General features: G+C 44.1%; 1 protein-coding gene across 1 annotated transcript in view; it reads right to left on the minus strand.

Moving 5' to 3' along the window:
• The window catches only part of ADAMTS16 (ADAM metallopeptidase with thrombospondin type 1 motif 16), an 86081-nt gene that overhangs the window by 34819 nt on the left and 30427 nt on the right, over positions 1-20835 (minus strand). Inside the window, exons 10-14 of the mRNA XM_035101543.3 lie at positions 17880-18033; positions 17246-17341; positions 7350-7498; positions 1707-1879; positions 918-1048 (exon numbers count right to left, since the gene is read on the minus strand). Coding sequence (XP_034957434.3) covers positions 918-1048; positions 1707-1879; positions 7350-7498; positions 17246-17341; positions 17880-18033 — 703 coding nt within the window. The remainder of the gene's footprint in view (positions 1-917; positions 1049-1706; positions 1880-7349; positions 7499-17245; positions 17342-17879; positions 18034-20835) is intronic.

Here is a 20835-nt window from a genome sequence, read left to right on the forward strand (position 1 = left end):
CAGGCCTCCCCCTCCCCCCTCCCCTGGCTAAAGATGATGACAGCAAGGTATCTATGTCTGAAAGAGAACAAAGGGCTGTCGTTTTGGGGACAGGAGCTGAAATTGAGAGAGGCTTGACTCGTTCCTTGCACAGAATCAAGTGGGATGGGGCTGACCACTCCCCCACTGCCAAACCTAATACGAGAGCAGGATCTATGGCATGGGCGTAGGCAGGGGGCAGGAGGAGGCAGTTGCCCCCCTAGAAGCAGGGCCGCTGGCCAGCCTGCCCTGCTACCCGGTGCCGTCTCCCTTCTCCCTGGCTGGCTGTGGGGCGGGTGGAGGGAAAGCCCCAGAGCCGCGCAAAGCGTGTGGCTGGCTTTCCCTCCACCTGCCCCGGTGATCACGGAGGGGGAGGAGGGGGTCGGAACAGCCCGATTTCGGGCTGATCCTGGCGCCCCCTCACCCCTGCTGATTGCGGAGGGGGAGGAGGGGGTCGGAACAGCCCGATTTCGGGCTGATCCTGGCGCCCCCTCGCCCCTAAACGACCATTGCTTTCCTTGCCCCACTGTGGCCCCTCCCCTCCCGTGCCTTGGCCCCACCCCTTGCCCCCCCTTAATTTTGATCCTGGCTACGCCCCTGATCTATGGAGCATTAACATTATGAACTTTCCATCTTATGCTCAATCTGTATATGAACATAAATAAACCCCTCATACTGCCACGCCATGGAAACCAAACCCAAGGGATGCGCCGGGAACCCTAAGATCTCTTACCACTCGGAGATTAAGATGCACAGAACAATATTGCGATTCTATACTACATCCCTCTTGAACAACATAAAATGAAAGGTAATCCGACATCACACTTTGCCTTCATTGCTAATTACGGATAAGGAATGTTGAGCGAATGGCAAAATAGAGTACCTTATTTCATTATTACCTCACAAATCCCATCTATACAGACATTAGGGCTATCTTCCAAGCAGGGTGTCCCATCTTTTACTTTGTTCGACAGAGAAAAGAAGAAATCAAAGCCTTCTGCAATACAGTACAGCTTGCACAAGTCTTGATCTGAAATGCAAACACAACCATGAACATACATTTATTTTTGTCCATTGAACTGTTGCTTGGGATGGGGTGGGCGGGCACAGAGAGATTAGGATAAAGTAACCCTCATGTTATCTGAAAACAAGGTATCTGCATAGGTGCCAAGTTTTCCCTTTTCTCGCGAGGAAGCCTATTCAGCATAAGGGAATTTCCCTTTAAAAAAGGGAGAACTTGGCAGCTATGGGTATCTGATGAAGCAGAGGTCATGTCTGCATGATTTATGAGAAATTGCCAGGATCATCCATACTTCCATTTGCACTGCAATTTCTTCTGTCAATCTGCACAAAACCTGATTGATGTTTGTTCCAATTCAGCAGGAAGCAGTGGGTTTTCCTGGGGAAAGCTGCAAAATGCAACCTCTCTGACTCATAACTAGAAATTGTGGGACAAACAGGAGTGTGGATGAGCCCAAAGAGAAAATAATATGTAGTCTAAAAGCCCAGCTGAATTGGTCCTGCAGCTACTGTGATCCTGGAACCACCAAAGTCACCTACGGAAGCCCCAGATGTTCCTTCCATTGCATGGAATGTCCAGGCATCTTCAATTGGGCACCTGCTTTGGGGAAATCATGCCTGCCCATATCTTTAAACAGCAGAATCTTAAATCACAGATTTAAATTCACCTGCCACTTGAGTGTAAGGCTTCCACTTGTAGTTCCATCCTCTGAACCGCTTGCTGTTGAATTCTGCACACTGGGCTGCTCTGAAGCCAATGCTGTTCTTTGGGCACTTCTGACTGTTGCAGAGTTTCAACATCCGAGAGGAACCCTCGCAGAACTTTCCCCCGTGCGACGGCCTGCAATGTTGAGGTGGGGGAGGAAGCTTACTTCAAATGAGGTGCTAAAACCATTTTAAAAAACATATATTTGAATAAACCAGCACAAAGCAGAGGATAAAGTACCCATTCACATAGCGACATTTTGATTCCAGCTTAGTTGAATCCATCAGTCTCAAAGTGTATTCAGTAAAGCCTTCCTTGCAGTACTCTCAAGCTGAGGTGCAGGTGAGCTAACAACAGAGGCCAAACTGCATCAATAAGAACAGGATGCCCCCTCTTCTCATTGCTACATGCTCGCATAGCTGCCAAGTACCCCGTTTTCCCCGGGAAACCCCCCGTTTTTACTTACCTTTTCCCGGTGGTCCCCCGTATCACTCCGTCTCCCGTTTTTCTCCGTTATTTTCTCCTGCCGGCGGCCATTTTTTTCTTTCTGATTTGCCCTTCTATGGGCACAAAAAATGGCCGCCGCCGGCTTCAAAAGTAGCTTCTACGCATGACCGGAAGTGCGTTGACGCAACTTTCGGTGTCGCCCCAACCATCTATGGGCACCAAAAATGGCCGCTGCCGACACCGGAAGTCGCGGCGACGCACTTCTGGTCATGCGTAGAAGCTATTTTTTAAGCCGGCGGCGGCCATTTTTGGTGCCCATAGAAGGGCAAAGCAACACCGGAAGTTACGTCAACGCAACTTCCGGAGTCACACGGCTGCCGGTCCCAGATTCTGCAGCCCGGGACTTGGAAGGTAAGCATGCTCGGGTCCCACTGGATCCTTCTTCCGATTAACCTAAAACCACGCCAGCTCCTAACTTGCAGAAAGCTTTTGTTCCCAGGTTCATTCCCACTGCCCCCTTCAGTTGCTGATTACATAGAAAGGCATTCTGGAAAAGCAGGCTGTTTACACGATCAAACCCTGAACAAATTAACATTTAAAAAGTCATCTGCGTCAAGGTCTGAGGTCAATGTGGAAACCCCCCATAACTATTTTTAAAAAATTTAAGGTTGTGTACATTCCAAAGCTAAATATGCTTCGTGGCTTGATGGAGACTGCATTAAGGTGCTTAGAATATTCTTCTTTGTGCCAAGAGAAGGTCAAATGATAAGCCCGGGGAACTGCAATTATGCATATCATATTATAGCCTAAGTTTACCCCCTAGTGAGAAGACATCCTCCAGCTACCGGGCAAATGTCTGGTAGCATATTTCTGCCACTATTACCAAGCATCTAGTTGGCACCAACAATACATTGCGTAGGTGGAACAGGTCAAGTGACACTGAGAAAGTTCCTATTCCAGTCTAATACAGACGTTAGTTGGAGGATGCAGACAAGGGCTTCCAGTTTCAGTGCAGATATTCTTGAACACTAGATCACCTTTTTTGAATCCTTCTCTCCAACTCTGTCTAAGACCTGGCCTACACATTTAGCACACCGAGGTGGCAGAATAGACTCTACCACATGAGGTGTATATGACTAAGTGAATACCTGGCTCCATAAAAACAAAACAAACTTGCAGCAAATACAAAATTAGCCTACACAGAGCAGTCTGGACCACAAACGTCACCCCTGACATGCTATTTTCTTTTCATTTGTAGGGTATGTTTTAAATCAGGGAGCAGTAAAAAGAAAATAAGTCACCTCCCCTCATTCCACCATACCAGGCTTCTACTGCATTTAATTTTACACAATATAATATCCATATCTTACATCCTTAAAATTCAAGCAGACTGCATTTTCAATGTGGCCTTATATCTTACCTTCCAAGTCCCGGACTGCAGAATCCGGGACCGGCAGCCGTGTGACACCGGAAGTTGCGTCGACGTAACTTCCGGTGTCGCTTTGCCCTTCTATGGGCACCATAAATGGCCGCCGCCGGCTTCGAAAGTCGCTTCTACGCATGTCAGGAAGTGCGTCGACGCAACTTCCGGTGTCGCTCCCCCCATCTATGGGCACCAAAAATGGCCGCCGCCGACACCGGAAGTCGCGTCTATGCACTTCCGGACATGCGTAGATGCGACTTTTGAAGCCGGCGTCGGCGGCCATTTTTAGTGCCCATAGAAGAGCAAATCGGAAAGAAAAAAAATGGCCGCCGGCAGGAGAAAATAACGGAGAAAAACGGGAGATGAAGTGATACGGGGGACCACCGGGAAAAGGTAAGTAAAAACAGGGGTTTCCTGGGGAAAACGGGGTACTTGGCAGCTATGCCTTATATACCTTTATGTGCTCAATAACAAACATCTGTGCTTATTTTGATTGGTTAGCCAAGATTGGCAAGAGTGTTTCCCTCGGCATTTTCTGAAGGTGCCTGGAACCTCTGTTACATTTTCTGGAAATCAGCCTAAACGTGACCATGCCAGTTTTGCAGATACTGTGCAATGGAAATGCGCTCTCGGCATCTGAATGCTAAAGGAAAATTGTTAAGAAGTTGGTTTCGAACAAAGATAAGCCAAGAAAGCATCCTTAAAACATCTGATCAAACTTTTGTTGAGCAGAAACAAATAACTACCTCCAGCATGAAGTACTGGTTATGGCTGAACATGGGCCTAGGTTCAAATTGCTGTGGTGCCACAAAAGCCTAATGCTTGGCCTTGGGCAAGTCACTGTCCCTCAGTTTAATCTGTACCTTAGTTTAACCTCTGAAGATAAAGCAGGAGGCTATGCATAGCTCCCCAGAGAAAGGGTGTGCTTTAAAACATTTCCTTAGCTGTTTAAATGTATTTGCTGAGATTTCATGTTATGGGAAACACCCTCCCCCAAACATTTTTTAAACAATTGATTATTTTTATGTCTCCATAGTGCTCTTCCTCCAAGGAGTACGGAAGTAAGTCCCACTGAATTTTGCTCCTTTCAAGGAGCATGTGATGCTGTCAGTGTGGTACATGTTCAAATATATAAAAGGATGTCATATAGAGAAGGGAGAAAGGTTGTTTTCTGCTGCTCCAGAGAAGTGGACACAGAGCAATGGATTCAAGCTACAAGAAAGAAGATTCCACCTAAACATTAGGAAGAACTTCCTGACAGTAAGAGCTGTTCGACAGTGGAATTTGCTGCCAAGGAAGTGTGGTGGAGTCTCCTTCTTTGGAGGTCTTTAAGCAGAGGCTTGACAGCCATCTGTCAGGAATGCTTTGATGGTGTTTCCTCCTTAGCAGGGGGTTGGACTGGATGGCCCTTGTGGTCTCTTCCAACTCTATGATTCTATTAGCAGTCAAACCTTACAAATGCATGCTCTTGCTAGTTAGCATGAGAAGTGGCTAAGTCCACAAAGCTGTATTGTTGATAGGCAGATACTTAAACCATAGAAATACAATTGGTAGAGAGGACTCAGTGTTATGTCATTTCCCTTCCTCTCCTGGAAAGGAAGGAGCATATAATACTCCCTGTTCCTCTCCCTCTCTTCCTTTGAGCAACTATGGATGCAGACATGCCTCTGCTCGCTGCAGTTTTAGGCACATGTCTGAAGCTAGTTAAACTGTAAATATAAGTATTTTGCTTGCATACTTTTTCCGGCTACTGTTGCTGTGAACTAATGAATGATTATAAAGTAAGTAAATCTTATCTTTAAACTTGCTTTACTAGCTGTTGCCTGATTCTTTATTAAGCAGAGTAAGAAGGGGCAGCCAGCTCAGAACAAGGTTTTAAAGCCTAATTCCTATGCTTTTGTTGCCAAGGATGGAATTTTGAAACTCTTCAACCCACATATGAGATAAATTATCCATTAAAACCCATCCCACAGTCAGATCACTGGTCTACTTGGCACAGAGAGGTCGGATTCAACTAGCAGTAATTCTTCATGCTCTCAGGCAGATGCCTTTCCCAACCCTGTTAAACAAGATCCTTTTAACTGAGGATCCCAGAGAGTGAAACTTAGGATCTTATGAATGCAAATTGTGTGCTGTGCTACTGAACTATGGAAAACTGTATCACAACATGTCTCAAATGGAGGTAAACAGAAGCCTCATCCATACTAATCAGGGGGTTTAGGGTGGGTGTTCATCAGTATGCGGATGACACCCAGCTCTACCTCTCTTTTAAATCAGAACCAGTGACGTGAAGGTCCTGTGTGAGTGCCTGGAGGCGGTTGGAGGATGGATGGCGGTTAACAGATTGAGGTTGAATCCTGACAAGACTGAAGTACTGTTTCTGGAGGACAGGGGGCGGGCGGGTGTGGGGGACTCCCTGGTTCTGAATGGGATAAGTGTGCCCCTGAGGAACCAGGTGCGCAGCCTGGGAGTCATTTTGGACTCACAGCTGTCCATGGAGGCGCAGGTTAATTCTGTGTCCAGGGCAGCTGTCTATCAGCTCCATCTGGTACGCAGGCTGAGACCCTACCTGCCCGCAGACTGTCTCACCAGAGTAGTGCATGCTCTGGTTATCTCCCGCTTGGACTACTGCAATGCGTTCTACATGGGGCTACCTTTGAAGGTGACCTGGAAAGTGCAATTAATCCAGAATGCGGCAGCCAGACTGGTGACTGGGAGCGGCCGCCGGGACCACATAACACCGGTCCTCAGAGATCTACATTGGGTCCCAGTTCGTTTCCGAGCACAATTCAAAGTGTTGGTGCTGACCTTTAAAGCCCTAAACGGCCTCGTCCTGTATACCTGAAGGAGCGTCTCCACCCCCATCGTTCAGCCCGGACTCTGAGATCCAGCGCTGAGGGCCTTCTGGCGGTTCCCTCACTACGAGAAGCAAATCTACAGGGAACCAGGCAGGGGGCCTTCTCGGTAGTGGCACCCGCCCTGTGGAACGCCCTCCCAGCAGAGGTCAGAGAGATAAACAACTACCTGACATTTAGAAAATACCTAAAGGCAGCCCTGTTTAGGGAAGTTTTTAATCTGTGATATTTTAATGTATTTTAATGTGTGTTGGAAGCCGCCCAGAGTGGCGGGTAGGACCCAGCCAGATGGGCGGGGTATAAATAATATATTATTATTATTATTATTATTATTATTATTATTATTATTATTATTATTATACTTCCATTTGCCCCGCTGCTTTCTCTCAGGAAAACCCGTGGTTTGGTGCTAAATCGGAACAATAATAATAATAATAATAATAATAATAATTTATTTGTACCCCACCCATCTGGCTGAGTCTCCCCAGCCACTCTGGGCAGCTCCCAATCGAATATCAAAACAATACAGTAATAGCACAATTACAAAGGTCACAAACAATACATAAACCACATAAAAAAAAAACAACGCAATCAGGTTCCCTGTGGATTGGGTTTCCCCAGAAAAGTGGTGGGGCAAAGTTAAAACCTCTTGGACCTATGCTTTCTGGGCACAGGAGAAGCAGAAGTGTGGAAAAAGCCCCTGTCTTGTGTTTTGCAATGTTTGCTATAAACAAGGAGAGGCATCCAGCACATGACATTGGTGAAGTGCTTTAGTTGCTGATGAAAGCCATTACCCACAACAAAAGGAATGGTTATGGTTTTGCAACATCTGGCTTATTCCACCACATTTAGCCTTGAAGAAAAAGAAACTCGCACTCACCTTGGATTCGTACAATTTCGCTCTCGGTGAGATATGCCTCCTCCACAGGTTCTTGAACACGATGACCACCGGGACCACTCTGACCACTGTCCGTGGGTTGGCTTGGGCCCTTCATCGCCATACTTGACACACTGCCCTCCACGGCACCACTGCAACATACAACGTGTTTGCGGATGTTTGCTCATTGCTCTATACTTTCAAGTGCAAATGGTTTTGCAACAGGAGTTTTGCAACACGGCATGTCTCACTAACAAAGAAGCCACCTCGCTTATATTATCTATCCCACCCAACCACACAGTTTTAAACATTGTTTAATACTTTCTGACTTCCCGAGACTGCTTTTTAGAAGCTCCCTCCTGCTTCACTTATGGACTGAGGAATCCTGACTCCCTGAACTGGAGGGAAGGGAAATAAAAAACTCCTTCAGTAGCACCTTAAAGACCAACTAAGTTTTTATTTTGGTATGAGCTTTCGTGTGCATGCACACTTCTTCAGATACACTTGAAACAGAAAAGCCAGACCCTTATGTATATACAGAGGGTGGTGGGGGTGGGTGGGAATGGGTGATGGGCTGATAGGAGTGGTAAACCTGTTGATGGCTGTTAACGACTGCTGATGACTGCAATTGGTCCTGCGGGGAAAAAGCAAGGGCTGAGGCGCTAAAGAAAGCTTGATCATGCATAATGAGATAAGAATCCTATGTCTTTGTTCATCCCAGGTGGCTCCATGGTTTTAAGCTTGGTAATGAGTTCCAATTCAGCAACTTCTCTTGCCAGTCTGTTTCTGAAATTTTTTTGTAATAAAACAGCTGCTTTGAGATCTTGTATAGAATGTCCTGGGAGATTGAAGTGTTCTCCTACTGGTTTCTCTGTCTTGTGGTTCCTGATGTCAGATTTATGTCCATTTATCCTTTGGCATAGGGTTTGGCCTGTTTTTCCAATATAGAGAGCTGATATTGGAGAGATATTGGACAAACAGGCCAAACCCTACGCCAAACCCTCTGGCTCTTCTGTTTCAAGTGTATCTGAAGAAGTGTGCATGCACACGAAAGCTCATACCAAAATAAAAACTTAGTTGGTCTTTAAGGTGCTACTGAAGGAATTTTTGTATTTTGCTTCGACTCAGACCAACACGGCTACCTACCTGTAACTGGAGGGAAGGGGTTAGTACTGAGTGGAGATGCCACCCTGTAGCTCCTGCTACACTGTGCTAAACCCCACAAACATAGATCTACCCCCAGCAGTGTGCTGAGTGTATGTAGGACAGCAGGATCCATGCATACCCTACCACCATCATATGTCTTCATTGGCAATATTCAGAGGTATGCGACAGACACACACAAGTTGGGAGGTGGAGCCTAGTAGCCACAATGTGCCCCCACTTTGTGCATTAACTGAAACTACACAGGAGCCCCCAAAGAGGACATACGTGCAAGTACAAGAGACCACCAGATAGGAACACAAATCTTAGCTGCTGAACCACAGCCCTGATATGCAAGGCTTATACATGGGATGTATAAACTGTGAGCATTTCTTAGCATTCAGAAGTCCTGCTAAGACTGAGATACAAGTTAAACCACAAGAATTTGGGTGTTTAGGTGAACTCCCTTGAAGATTTATGCCTTCCTTTGAGACACCTGGACAATGTGATAAAGTACAGTATGTCCAAGGTCACACTGCTTTTCCAGGAGACAAAACAACCAAGTGTGTGTTCCATTTCAGTGTCTACTAGCCTTCAGTTGGGAAGTTAACACACTTTTTGGTGTTTGAAGATTTTGATAAGGAAAGTAAGCAAACCACACTGCACAAAACTATCCAGGATAAATACTGGCATTCATTTTTGTTTTTCTTTTTGCAACAAATGGGGTGTATATACATCAGCAATCTGTGGGTAGGGATGGGGGTAGAAATTAGATTTAAGTTCCTATTCAAAGGTGGATCTACCCAATCCACACTTTCTGAAACAATCTGAGAACTGAAACTTTGCCATCCTTAGTAAAAGTCACATGAGAAGGGACATGGGTGGCGCTGTGGTCTAAACCACAGAGCCTGGGGCTTGCTGATCAGAAGGTTGGCGATTCAAATCCCCATGACGGGGTGAGCTCCCATTGTTTGGTCCCAGCTCCTGCCAACCTAGCAGTTCGAAAGCAGGTCAAAGTGCAAGTAGATAAATAGGTACCGCTCTGGAGGGAAGGTAAATGGCGTTTCTGTGCGCTGCTCTGGTTTGCCAGAAGCAGCTTTGTCATGCTGGCCACATGACCCGGAAGCTGTCTGCAGACAAACACCGGCTCCCTCAGCCTATAGAGCAAGATGAGCACCGCAACTCCAGAGTCGTCCGCAACTGGACCTAACGGTCAGGGGTACCTTTACCTTTAAAAGTCACATGTCCCTGAATTTTGCAATGCAGTTCTGCAGGCAACTAATACGCCCCAACATGCATATACTGGGATAAAGTGTCCACAAAAACACATGGTGAAAACAGTGTGCAAAAATATATTATAATAGGGAGAATCAATTTGCAAAAATGTATAGATTAGGAAAAACTGCATATAAACATGTGAATGTTTGGAGGTATTCATGCTAAAATGCTGATGAATTTTCTAGAGGGCTTAAGAAAGAAAATCAGAAGTTGATTCAGGAGTGAGGAGAACTGGAAAAATGAGAAATGAAATTGGCACCCTACCGAGGTTTAAAGAAATGTGGGGTGAGATGTGGTATTGCCACATTCAGCACTTTAGAATATCTGCCTGGTGGCCCAAGCAGAAGTTCTTCTTCTCATGTAATTAGAATCAGTGGAGATACACAGGAGATACACCACCTCTGCCACATGCCTTGGTGCTCAGGCTTCCTCTTCTCTATGCATTGAAGCTAGAAGTCTGCATTGAAAAGCCCACTGAACTCCTTGCATGATTAGAACTCAGATCCACAGTCCTGAAGTGTACAGTGAGCTTCCCTCATTGCATGGACAAAAGGGATTCTGTTTTTCCCTGAGTTGGGAACTGTGCAACAAGGTTATTACTGACATTTTCTTTCTTTATTTCTTTTAAAGAAAGCCAATACATGCATCCTGCCATTTTTCAATATAAAGAATTAGAAAAGATCTACAAATGCACACTTGTTTTCCTTTGGTGTTCTGTGCCCTTGTTAACCACCAATCAAGCCGAATATTCAAGTTACTCCTGCTAAAGTATTTCTGGCTTCAGATCATGGTCTTTAAAAGGGGCTTTGCTGTCACTGTCTTGCTTCGTTGACATCTCTAATTTACGATTCTTTTTTAAAAAAAGCTTAGTCAGCAATGAATCAGAGTTCAAAAGGAAAGCTAAATCTTGGAAAGGGGGGGTGGGCTGTCTGCAGCATTCGACTAGACCATCCTGCTCAAATTCCAGGAATAAAATAGAAGGCAACACTGTGGCTGCTGATCTGAAAGGGCTCCAGGATTTAGGTGCCCTTGTCCAACTGCTCTTCAGGTCCTATTGCCCAGCTGCAAGTTTCTCTGCTGGGTTCTCTGGCCTCATTCATATGTTACCTGAAGTGGTGTGGTTGCTACCATCTATTGATTGCTCTCATGCTTCTCTTGGTAACTTCCAGTCCAGTGCGATAAGGGTGAATTGTGAGGTTTTGAATCACGCTAGCAACCTGGGCGGGACGCGGGTGGCGCTGTGGTTTAAACCACTGTGCTGCTTGGACTTGCCGATCGGAAGGTCGGCGGTTCGAGGCCCCGCAACAGGGTGAGCTCCCATTGTTCGGTCCCAGCTCCTGCCTACCCAGCAGTTCGAAAGCACACAGTGCAAGTAGATAAATAGGTACCGCTCTGGTGGGAAGGCAAATGGTGTTTCCGTGCGCTGCTCTGGTTTCGCCAGAAGCGGCTTAGTCATGCTGGCCACATGACCCGGAAAAACTGTCTGCGGAACATCTAGCAGAGGTGCACCAGGCTATAATCTGGTTCTGGACCTAAGGCAGAAATAGAGAATCTGTGGCTCTCCAGATGTGGTTGACTCCTCAGCCCTAGGCAGCATGACCAATGGCCAAGGATTATGGGAACTGTTGTCCAGTAACATTTAGAGGGCCACAGGTTCCCCATGATCAACCTTGGAAATCTCCAGAAGGGAAGCTGCCCTCACAAGTTGCTAGCCAAGGAGGTTTACTTCTCTTTAAAATAGTTCTGGTAGATCCAGACTTAGGCCTCACCTCAATTTCCTTTGGCACTGTGCTTTCCAGGAACAGATATGTGGAGCGGAAGTGGAGTTTGGATTTGATATCCCGCTTTATCACTACCCGAAGGAGTCTCAAAGTGGCTAACATTCTCCTTTCCCGTCCTCCCCCACAACAAACACTCTGTGAGGCTGAGAGACTTCAAAGAAGTGTGACTAGCCCAAGGTCACCCAGCAGCTGCATATGCACTTCAAAGTTCCCTGTACAAGTGTTTTTGACATTTGTCCCAGAGCCTTCCCTGGGAAAACTTGCTCTTTAGTGCTGAACTGGAGCTAATGTCAGAATACTGAAAACCTATTTCCTCTGATTCAGTGGTAAAACGTGAGTTTTCCTGGAGAAAGCGCCAGGAAACAAACACAAAAGAAAGTCTGGATGAACCCTCAACCATGCTTAGAAAAGATTCATTATAAACAGTAGGAAATAAGTGATTTGTGATCATCTGTGTAGTATTGTAATATAAAATAAATATAAAAATAATATGAGGGGAAATATCCAAGATTATTTAACATACTGCCATCGCTATCTAAAAGAAGAAAGCAATTATTCCATACCATCTAACACTGCCCAAGATAGTATGGATTTAATCCACTTAGATAGAAAGCTGCTATTGATTAGCCGGCTGACTCCAATTCTCACAATTTTTAATCATTCACTTAACTTGATTATTTCCCAACATCCCAGAATCCACTCATCAATCAGTGGTAGAAATGGAAATGTCTGTATCCTTGCCATTTCAGTTGCTAATGTTGGAGAAACTACTTCCATATGTGATTTCCTTAGAATATGATAAGGATAACTAAAAAAAGTAATCCTATAGAAATCCATTGGCAGTTGATAAAGCCACATTTTTTTAAACTGTCTGAATAGTTTGGTTCCAAAACTCCTATGCAATTGCACAATGCTAGGAACAGCGAATCAAAGTCTAGGAAAGTTTGCCTCCAATTGCCTCTCCCTTCAGAAATAAATACAATGAAAGCTATTTGCAATCCACTGCATGGAGGTTCCCTCACTCATCCACAAAACTAAGTTCCTGGCACATGAAATCAAAAAGACCCTTCCTTTCAAAGCCACAAAAGGGAATCCCCTATATCGACAAGCCAGTCTGCTACATTCCACATGGGAAGGCAAATGTGTTCCTACCAGAATTGAACTATTTGTCCCGGGGATAAATCTGGCTCTCCAGATGTTGTCGGACCATCCCTCATTATCGGCTATGCTGGCTGGGGTTGGTGGGAGCTGGTCCAACAACACCTGAAGGGCCACAGGTCCCCCATCCCTGGCACAAAATACAGGCAAAGTGGGTGACACCAAGACACAATAAGAAGATAGGTCCAGGGCAAGTTGCTTCACTTCCAGACATGGCTTGCCTTTGCAAATATTCCATTGCAATGGCTGGCCAATGTCTATTTCAATAAGATGGTTAATTCCTCCTGGGGCACCTATGTTTGTGTTTGTCCCATCACAAGCAACTGCTGCAAGTTGACTCACACTAGGTCTTTTTCTCTGAGAAATGAGATAAGAGAATTTGCAATAGATTTCACCTTGCTATCAACCGGTGTAACATGACCACCAATGTAATTTCCATCAGGAAATGAAAAAATTGAAATATGCTCCTCTGTTAAATTTTATTAATTACACAAAATGTAAGCATTTAGTACAATTTATACCTAGGTTTAGTACAATTTATACCTAAGTAATTAAGTATAATGTGATGTTTTGACGCAACACATAACATGAGTGGTGTTTTATTGTTTAATGTTTATGTTTACTTGTTTAGTACACCATTTGCTTAATTGTTCCATATAATTTGTTTAAAACCATTGGTTTTTCATGTAAATTATCAACATGTTTTATCTTAAATAAATAAATATTGCAGAAAATAATAGTATGCAACTATTATTGCTCTACATAAAACCTAAAATTTATGTTTATTAGTTCACAATTTAGCATACTGAGAATAAATGAGTCAAATTCCTATGTTTTCATCACTCGTAGTGAGGCAAAATTTCAATCTGTAGGAGCAAGGTCTAAATATTAACCGATTTGTCCCAAATTTGAAATTTGACTATGTTTATACCATACGCCTGATATAAGATCAAGGGAGGAAACATTTTCCAAAAAAAGTTTTTTATGACCCACCCTATTAGGGAAGCACATTAGAATGTTCATCCTTTTGAAAGTATTACGGTTCTGATATGTAACTTCTGTATTTGGATGAATGCAGAAGCCTGATTCTGTCTGCGAATTACCCTTACTGGACCAGGCACTGGTATTTAAAATCTTACATTTCAAAGTAACTCTCCACAGTCACCTCATTAGATTTCTCTGTTATTGTTATGGATTAATCTCAGTCATGACCCCCTTTTGCTTTGAGAACGACTTGCGGCTTACGGCAAGTGAAACTTTAGAAACCGAAAACAGGAGAATGCATTGGGACTGTATATAGTATACCATCTGATTTATAGGTGAAGTAATCTATTTGAGATTAATTGTCCCTGCCTGTTATTCTTGGACAAAAATAAAATAAAAACCCCACGCACCACTTCTCTTGGGACTGTCAGTCAGGATTACACCCAATTTAACCTAAAAGCACATGTTCACTTTGATGTGAAGACCTTAAACTGTGTCTGTCTGCATTCATCTTGACAAGTGCTTTGCGTATGATATCCTTAAAATCTAGTCTGGAGTCAAATGACTCAACAGTTCAGTTTGGAAAAAGAGACTGATATGATATTTCTTCTTCTAGGAACTGGAGCTATCCCTCCTCGGAGTCATCGCTAAATAGATCAACTACTTTAATCTGTTTGGATTAGGGGATTATCTGGAGCCCTTTCTCACCTCTTTATGGAAACATGTAAGGCACACAAAGCCCATCAAAAACGTGAAGAGGGAAGACCAAAAATCTCTGCATCACCAGCTCCGCATTGCTCTCCGCAGAGGAGTGTGGCAAGAGGTGGTGGCAGTTTTGCAGCAGGGCCAAATTAAATATGGCACCATTTGTGCAATTAGCATTGGCATGAATTTACACTAAAATTAGCAACTCTATGAATAGTGGGCGTTTTAAAGTGTCAAGACTATGGTGAGGGAGGGAGGTGACCTTCAACCCTTTGCTCCCCACTATAGACCTAGGCTGAATGGGGTCTTCCAGATTTCCTTGAATAAGAGTACAAATGGGGCACCCTTCTAGTGTAAACAGTAGGGTTTAAGCCCCCTTCCCTTCTCCATCAGGGTGCCAACCTGTAATGGGGGGGGGTTGCGCGTCTCCATACCTGCCAAGTTGCTGTCAGAGAAATAAGGGACCGGGCTGAAATAGCAGACCGGAAGTAGCGCTGCCGCCATTTTGGAACTGGGCAGAGCATGCTCAGAAGTGACTTTTGATGCTGCTTTGCCCAGTTCCAAAATGGCCGCCACGCCAGAAGTCGCACTGCAGCCATTTTGGAACTGGGCAGAGCAGCATCAAAAGTCGCTTCTGAGCATGCTCCACCCAGTTCCAAAATGGCCGCCGCGCCAGAATAAACCGGGGGGAAACAAAAAAATCCGTTTTTTTCCAGCTAGGAACAGCTGGAAAAATGGGGATTTCCCGGGGGAAACAGGAGACTTGGCAGCTATGCGCATCTCACATTAACACTTAAAAAACACCATGCAGTTGACAATTAATACAGAATGAATTATGTGGGAGTGGTTAAGTTGGAAAGAAAAACACACCCTTGGAGTTAACAGCATGGCCACCTTGTGTTACTAAAATGTAAAAGTGGCCCTCACATAATTTGCAGTTTGGACCCCTAGTGACAAAATGGTGTTACTAAATGAATAGTTTAGTAGATCATACTCTCAGGAGATTGGGAGGGCAGAGGAACAATGAGGAGGCAGAAACAGTATAGGGTATGGGAGAGAGTTTTCCTTGTGGTGTGGCAGCCATCAAAATGGTGGTTGAATGGCTGAAGCTCCAACTGTGGTCAGGGGGATGGTCAAATATCCCCCTCCCCAAGTGAACCATGCAATTATATGGAAGGTACCTACACAACTGCATTATCTCTAGGGCCCATTGATGCTAATGTGCCCCCCCCCAACAATCTATTGGATCCTTTTCAGAGGATAAAACATTTTCACAGTTGTGGGGAATCCTGACCAGGAGCCAATTTTTAATGGCAGCAAGATGGCAACAATGAATATTTTAATTGGGCCTTGAAATATTAGAATTACTGTTAAGTTCAAACTTGCTTTTTATGTGTTGCATGGAATATGAAATGGAAAGGAATATGAAACAGCTCCGCAAGAAAAGTAAGGATACCTTCGGTTTACATATGTGAAAACGGATAACCCTCTCCCTAAGATTAGTATTCCTACAGAGGAAATGGGGGTTTCCTTGTAAATTGTGAATGGAAGTTTACTCATTTAATGTACTGCAGCTTGTGATGAAAAGGTATCAAGGTAAAGGTAAAGGTACCCCTGACCATTAGGTCCAGTCGTGACCGACTCTGGGGTTGCGCACTCATCTTGCATTATTGGCCGAGGGAGCCGGCGTATAGCTTCCAGGTCATGTGGCCAGCATGACAAAGCCACTTCTGGCGAACCAGAGCAGCACATGGAAACGCCATTTACCTTCCCGCCAGAGCGGTACCTATTTATCTACTTGCACTTTGACCTGCTTTCGAACTGCTAGGTTGGCAGGAGCTGGGACCGAACAACGGGAGCTCACCGCATCACGGGGATTTGAACCGCCAACCTTCTGATCGGCAAGCCCCAGGCTCTGTGGTTTAACCCACAGCGCCACCTGGGTCCCTTCTCATGTGACTTTTTCTAAGGATGGCAAAGTTTCAGTTCTCAGATTGTTTCAGAAAGTGTGGAAACGCCGTTTACCTTCCCGCTATAGTGGTGCCTATTTATCTACTTGCATTTTGACGTGCTTTCGAACTGCTAGGTTGGCAGGAGCTGGGATCGAGCAACGGGAGTTCACCCCGTCACAGGGATTCGAACCGCCGACCTTCCAATCGGCAAGCCCTAGACTCTGTGGTTTAACCCACAGCGCCACCTGGATCCAGGAAAAGGTATCAAAGGGCCCTTTATTTTTTCTTTACTGTTACAAGTTGTGTTTTTTTACAGGTGTATTTTGCAACACGTTATTGATACAACAACAGCACATTAGTGTTAGATTTTTGCTCGACCACCCGCCCACCATTACCCTTTACTAGCTGCTATGTGATGTTTTTGCACTAGAGGAGCACTCCTGCACTTCAGCGCAGCAAAAGCAAGGCAAAAATAAAATAAAATAAACCAGAGCATTTCAGGTATAAAATGTTACAGGATTTTAGCAGGCAGTTACCTGCACTGACTGGAAATGAAGCAGCATGTCTTGCCTGAAACAGAATACTCTTTTCTGGCACCAACGGTGCTGACAGAGGGATTGAGTAAAACCATCCCTGATACCACCATGAGCACAAATTGTTAGGAGCACAGTATAAAAGGGATGTCCTGAGAGGCCCATAGATAGAATACCCTTTACTCCAGGGATGAGGAGTCTGCAACCCTTGACCATCCCCAAGTAGCATGGCCAATGGCCAGGGATGATGGAGGTCACCTGATTTTCCACTCCTGTTCTACTCCCACAATCCCGTTCTCTTTTGTCACCACCCCCGTTTCCACACCAAACCATTGCCAAACTAAAAACAAACAAACCCTCCTTACCATGTCATATCCACACGTTGTACCTTCTGCAGCTGGCATGAATTTGGTCTCACATTTTCTGCCGATCCGATGGCACCACAACGCTTTGCAAATATCCTAAATGGGGGGAGAAACGGCAACAAACTGAAGTCAGCATTTAATTTCTGAATGCATCCACTGTTGCAACTAAAAATGGCTAAAAGAGAGCAAAAGCATGCTGTTGATCATACTGAAATTCTTATCTCATTATACATTATCATGTATAATGAGATGAGAATCCAATGTCTCTACTCAGACCAGGTCTCTCCATGGTTTTAAGTTTGGTAATGAGTTGCAATTCAGCAACTTCTCTTTCCAGTCTATTTCTGAAATTCTTTTGTAATAAGACAGCTACTTGGAGATCTTGTATAGAATGTCCTGGGAGGTTAAAGTGTTCTCCTACTGGTTTATCTGTCTTGTGATTATAAATGTAGGACATAAACAACACAAGGCAAACCAAGAACCTCCTTGAATTCCTCTGCCATTTGAGATCCAGTGGGTATTTACTTGGGTGAGGACCTTTTCAGTTATGGCACTCCATAGCACAGGCTCATTGTCCTGAGCTCCTTGGATTAAGGGTGGGATACGTATGCGGTGAAACAAAACAGGTTCTTACCTTTTTGAAGTCCATCATGCACAGCTTGGCTTTCTCACCGAACTGCCACTTGCACTGCGTGGCAGCATCATACAGCTCTCCTGGTAGCTTCTCGGGATATTTGTACTCATGCACGGGCTTAGGCTGATCAGAAAGACACAAGGACTGAGCAGAGCTGCAAGAGACCCAAACAAGGTGTATTTGGATATGTCAAATGCCGTTTTAAAGGGGACCCTTGTTGCAGCTAGTCAGCTGTGAAACAAGGCAGTTCTAGGTCAACTATGGACAAGAATGAAAGGAAATACAGTGGTACCTCTACTTACGAATGTTTCTACTTACGAATGGAGCTCCGTCCGCCATCTTGGATGTGGTTTAGATAGGATTTTTTCTACTTACGAATTTTTAGATAGGGTTGCTTCGACTTACGATTTTTTTCTCCCAATGCATTCCTATGGGATTTTTTTCGACTTACAAATCTGCATTCGGAACGCATTAAATTCGTAAGTAGAGGTACCAATGTAGCCTCAAGAATTACCAACAGTGGAAGATTGGCAAATGAAAAATGATGGAGCACATGGAACTGGCTGAGATGACCGGGAGACTACGCGACCAGGGAGAAGAAGCGATAGAAGAAGAGTGGAAAGACTTTAAAGTTTATTTTTAAAAAATATGGTAAAATTGTATATTGAGATTAGATTTAGAAGTTTATAGAAACTGCGGGTTTGAAAATTATGTTAAATGAATTGTTGTATGAGAGATCTGAAATTGGAAGGAGTTTTAAATAATGAACTGGAAATTGCTAAAGAGGAATGAGAACTGTACCGCAGGTAGAGGGAACTCGAGGACGTCCCCTTTTACAATGTTAAAGGAAAAGAATTATAGTATTTTGATTTTTGTGTTTTTATTGTCATTTCTGTAATGTTATTTTTTCTTGTTATTTTTGTTTGTATTTGTTGTGTTTAAAGTGTTGTTTTCTTTTTTTCTGTAAAACCAATAAAAATTACTTTTTTAAAAAAAAAAGAATGAAAGGAAATAGCAATATGGGAGTGTCACATTCTGGCTGAAATGACTAGGTTTGGGCTGAGATAAAAGAGGTGTGAGAGAATTGTGAGCTGGTATTTGGGGTGTTAAGAGAAGCTATTCCTTAAGCTTTCTTGGCTGGTCTGCTCTGGCCTGCTCTGACTCTTGAAGGCAAAAGGAGCAACCGCTGCCATCTTTCCATACTATTGTTTGAGCTAAGATACTCCGCTGCAGCCTCTGTTCCTCAGCTGAGACCATTTTACTGGAGAGGACAGCTGTGTCCTAAGGCTACTGGAAAGCACTGAAGAGACAAACAACATCCTACCAAGAACAACCCTCTCCTCCTGGATGTCACCCCAATATAATAGGGTGCAGAGGACATTGGTAGCACCTTCAAAGACATCTATTTTCGCCCTAGATTTTGGGGTAAAACTTCCTTGGACTACTACTGCTGGTGGCAATAAAAGCAGACAGTTTTGATGTGTTCCTTTCCTGTATCAAAGTAAATGTGTTTGTTTTTTTACATCACAGGAAGTATTTGTTTTTATTTATTTGAAAGCATTTCTAAACCACTTATTTTTTATTTTTTTAAAGAACTACAAATAAAACGCTCAAAAATTTCAGGACAGAGCCAAAGATGATCCATTGCTACCATTTGTTGTAGCCTCCCAAGTAGTGATATCTTCTTTTATCTAATAAGTTTTATAATGGTTGAAATGATTTATATTTATTGCTTATATTTTAGATTGTATTTTGGATTGTTTTATGTATATATGTGTATGCTGGTCGAGAAGCGTAACAACTAACTAACTAACTAACTAACTAACTAACTACAAATAAAACCATTCACAAATCATTCTCAAGGTTTCGGGAACACATCAAGTCTGCCGGACCTGGGTGTGTATGTCGTAACTCCCCGTTGTAATCAGCACTCAGATGAGCATGTTTGATATTGGGGCCAGCCCAAGACATTTTGGTGCCTGAGGCAAACCACAAAATGGTGCCCCCCCTCCTGGCCAAGGAAAAAGCAGGAGGGAAGAACAACATTAGGAACAAAGAGGGAATGGAGCTCCACATTGGGACCCATTGCCCCTGTGGATGCTGTCGCCTGAGGTGGTCACCTCACCTTGCCTAATGGGTGGGCCGGCCCCATTTGATATCTTTTCTCATCAGAGCCCCAGCATATCTAATGCTACCAGCTGAGAATGTGCAGAGGGCTAAACTGTGCCTGGAACAGCAATGAAGTTAGCTCTCAACTTCTTTAATTCTGACAATGGCCGGTGTTCAACAACTCTCTGGTTAAAATCAGATCAGTAATTTGCCTTGCATCTAGTTGTCTTCAATTCTGTGCTGTTGAAAAACAGGATGAGCACATCCTGGGGATATCAGATGTGTGAGTGGCCGAGTCTAACATTAACCCATTCTCCTAAAATAAGTTCCACCACACAGGCATCACTAAATGGGATGAGATCTTCTGCTATTAATAGTGGAAGCACGACAGGACAACGTGGTCAACACAATTAGCATGACTGAGAGAAATTTAGCACAGCGGGATTCTGCATGGAACCTCTTAGCATCTGCAACACAGCATCTATCTAACAAATGACAGAAAAGCACACCAACTCAGAAACTTACTGCAAGCTCATTCACTGAATGCTTGCTGTTTTCAGAAAGCTGAGCAGATCCCTGTTATGGGTGCATCTGTTAAGAAATGCATAGTCATCTACCAGTGCTTCACTCACATGGAAGTTGATTCCATTTTCACAACATTTTTCTATCTGTCAATCCCCACATTATATTTGAGCATTCACACGATGTAAAAGCCACCTTTGGAACCACCGTAGAATCTAGCACAAGTTTATCACTTATATCCTTAATAATTGCAAAAGGGATTTTTACCCCCTGGAAGCAAATACAGTAAGCCCACAACTTGTGTGTGTGTGGGGGGGGGGGGTTA

The sequence above is a fragment of the Zootoca vivipara genome, chromosome 8 (assembly GCF_965207765.1).
Source record: "Zootoca vivipara chromosome 8, rZooViv2.hap1.1, whole genome shotgun sequence".
Taxonomy (NCBI): Eukaryota; Metazoa; Chordata; class Lepidosauria; order Squamata; family Lacertidae; genus Zootoca; species Zootoca vivipara.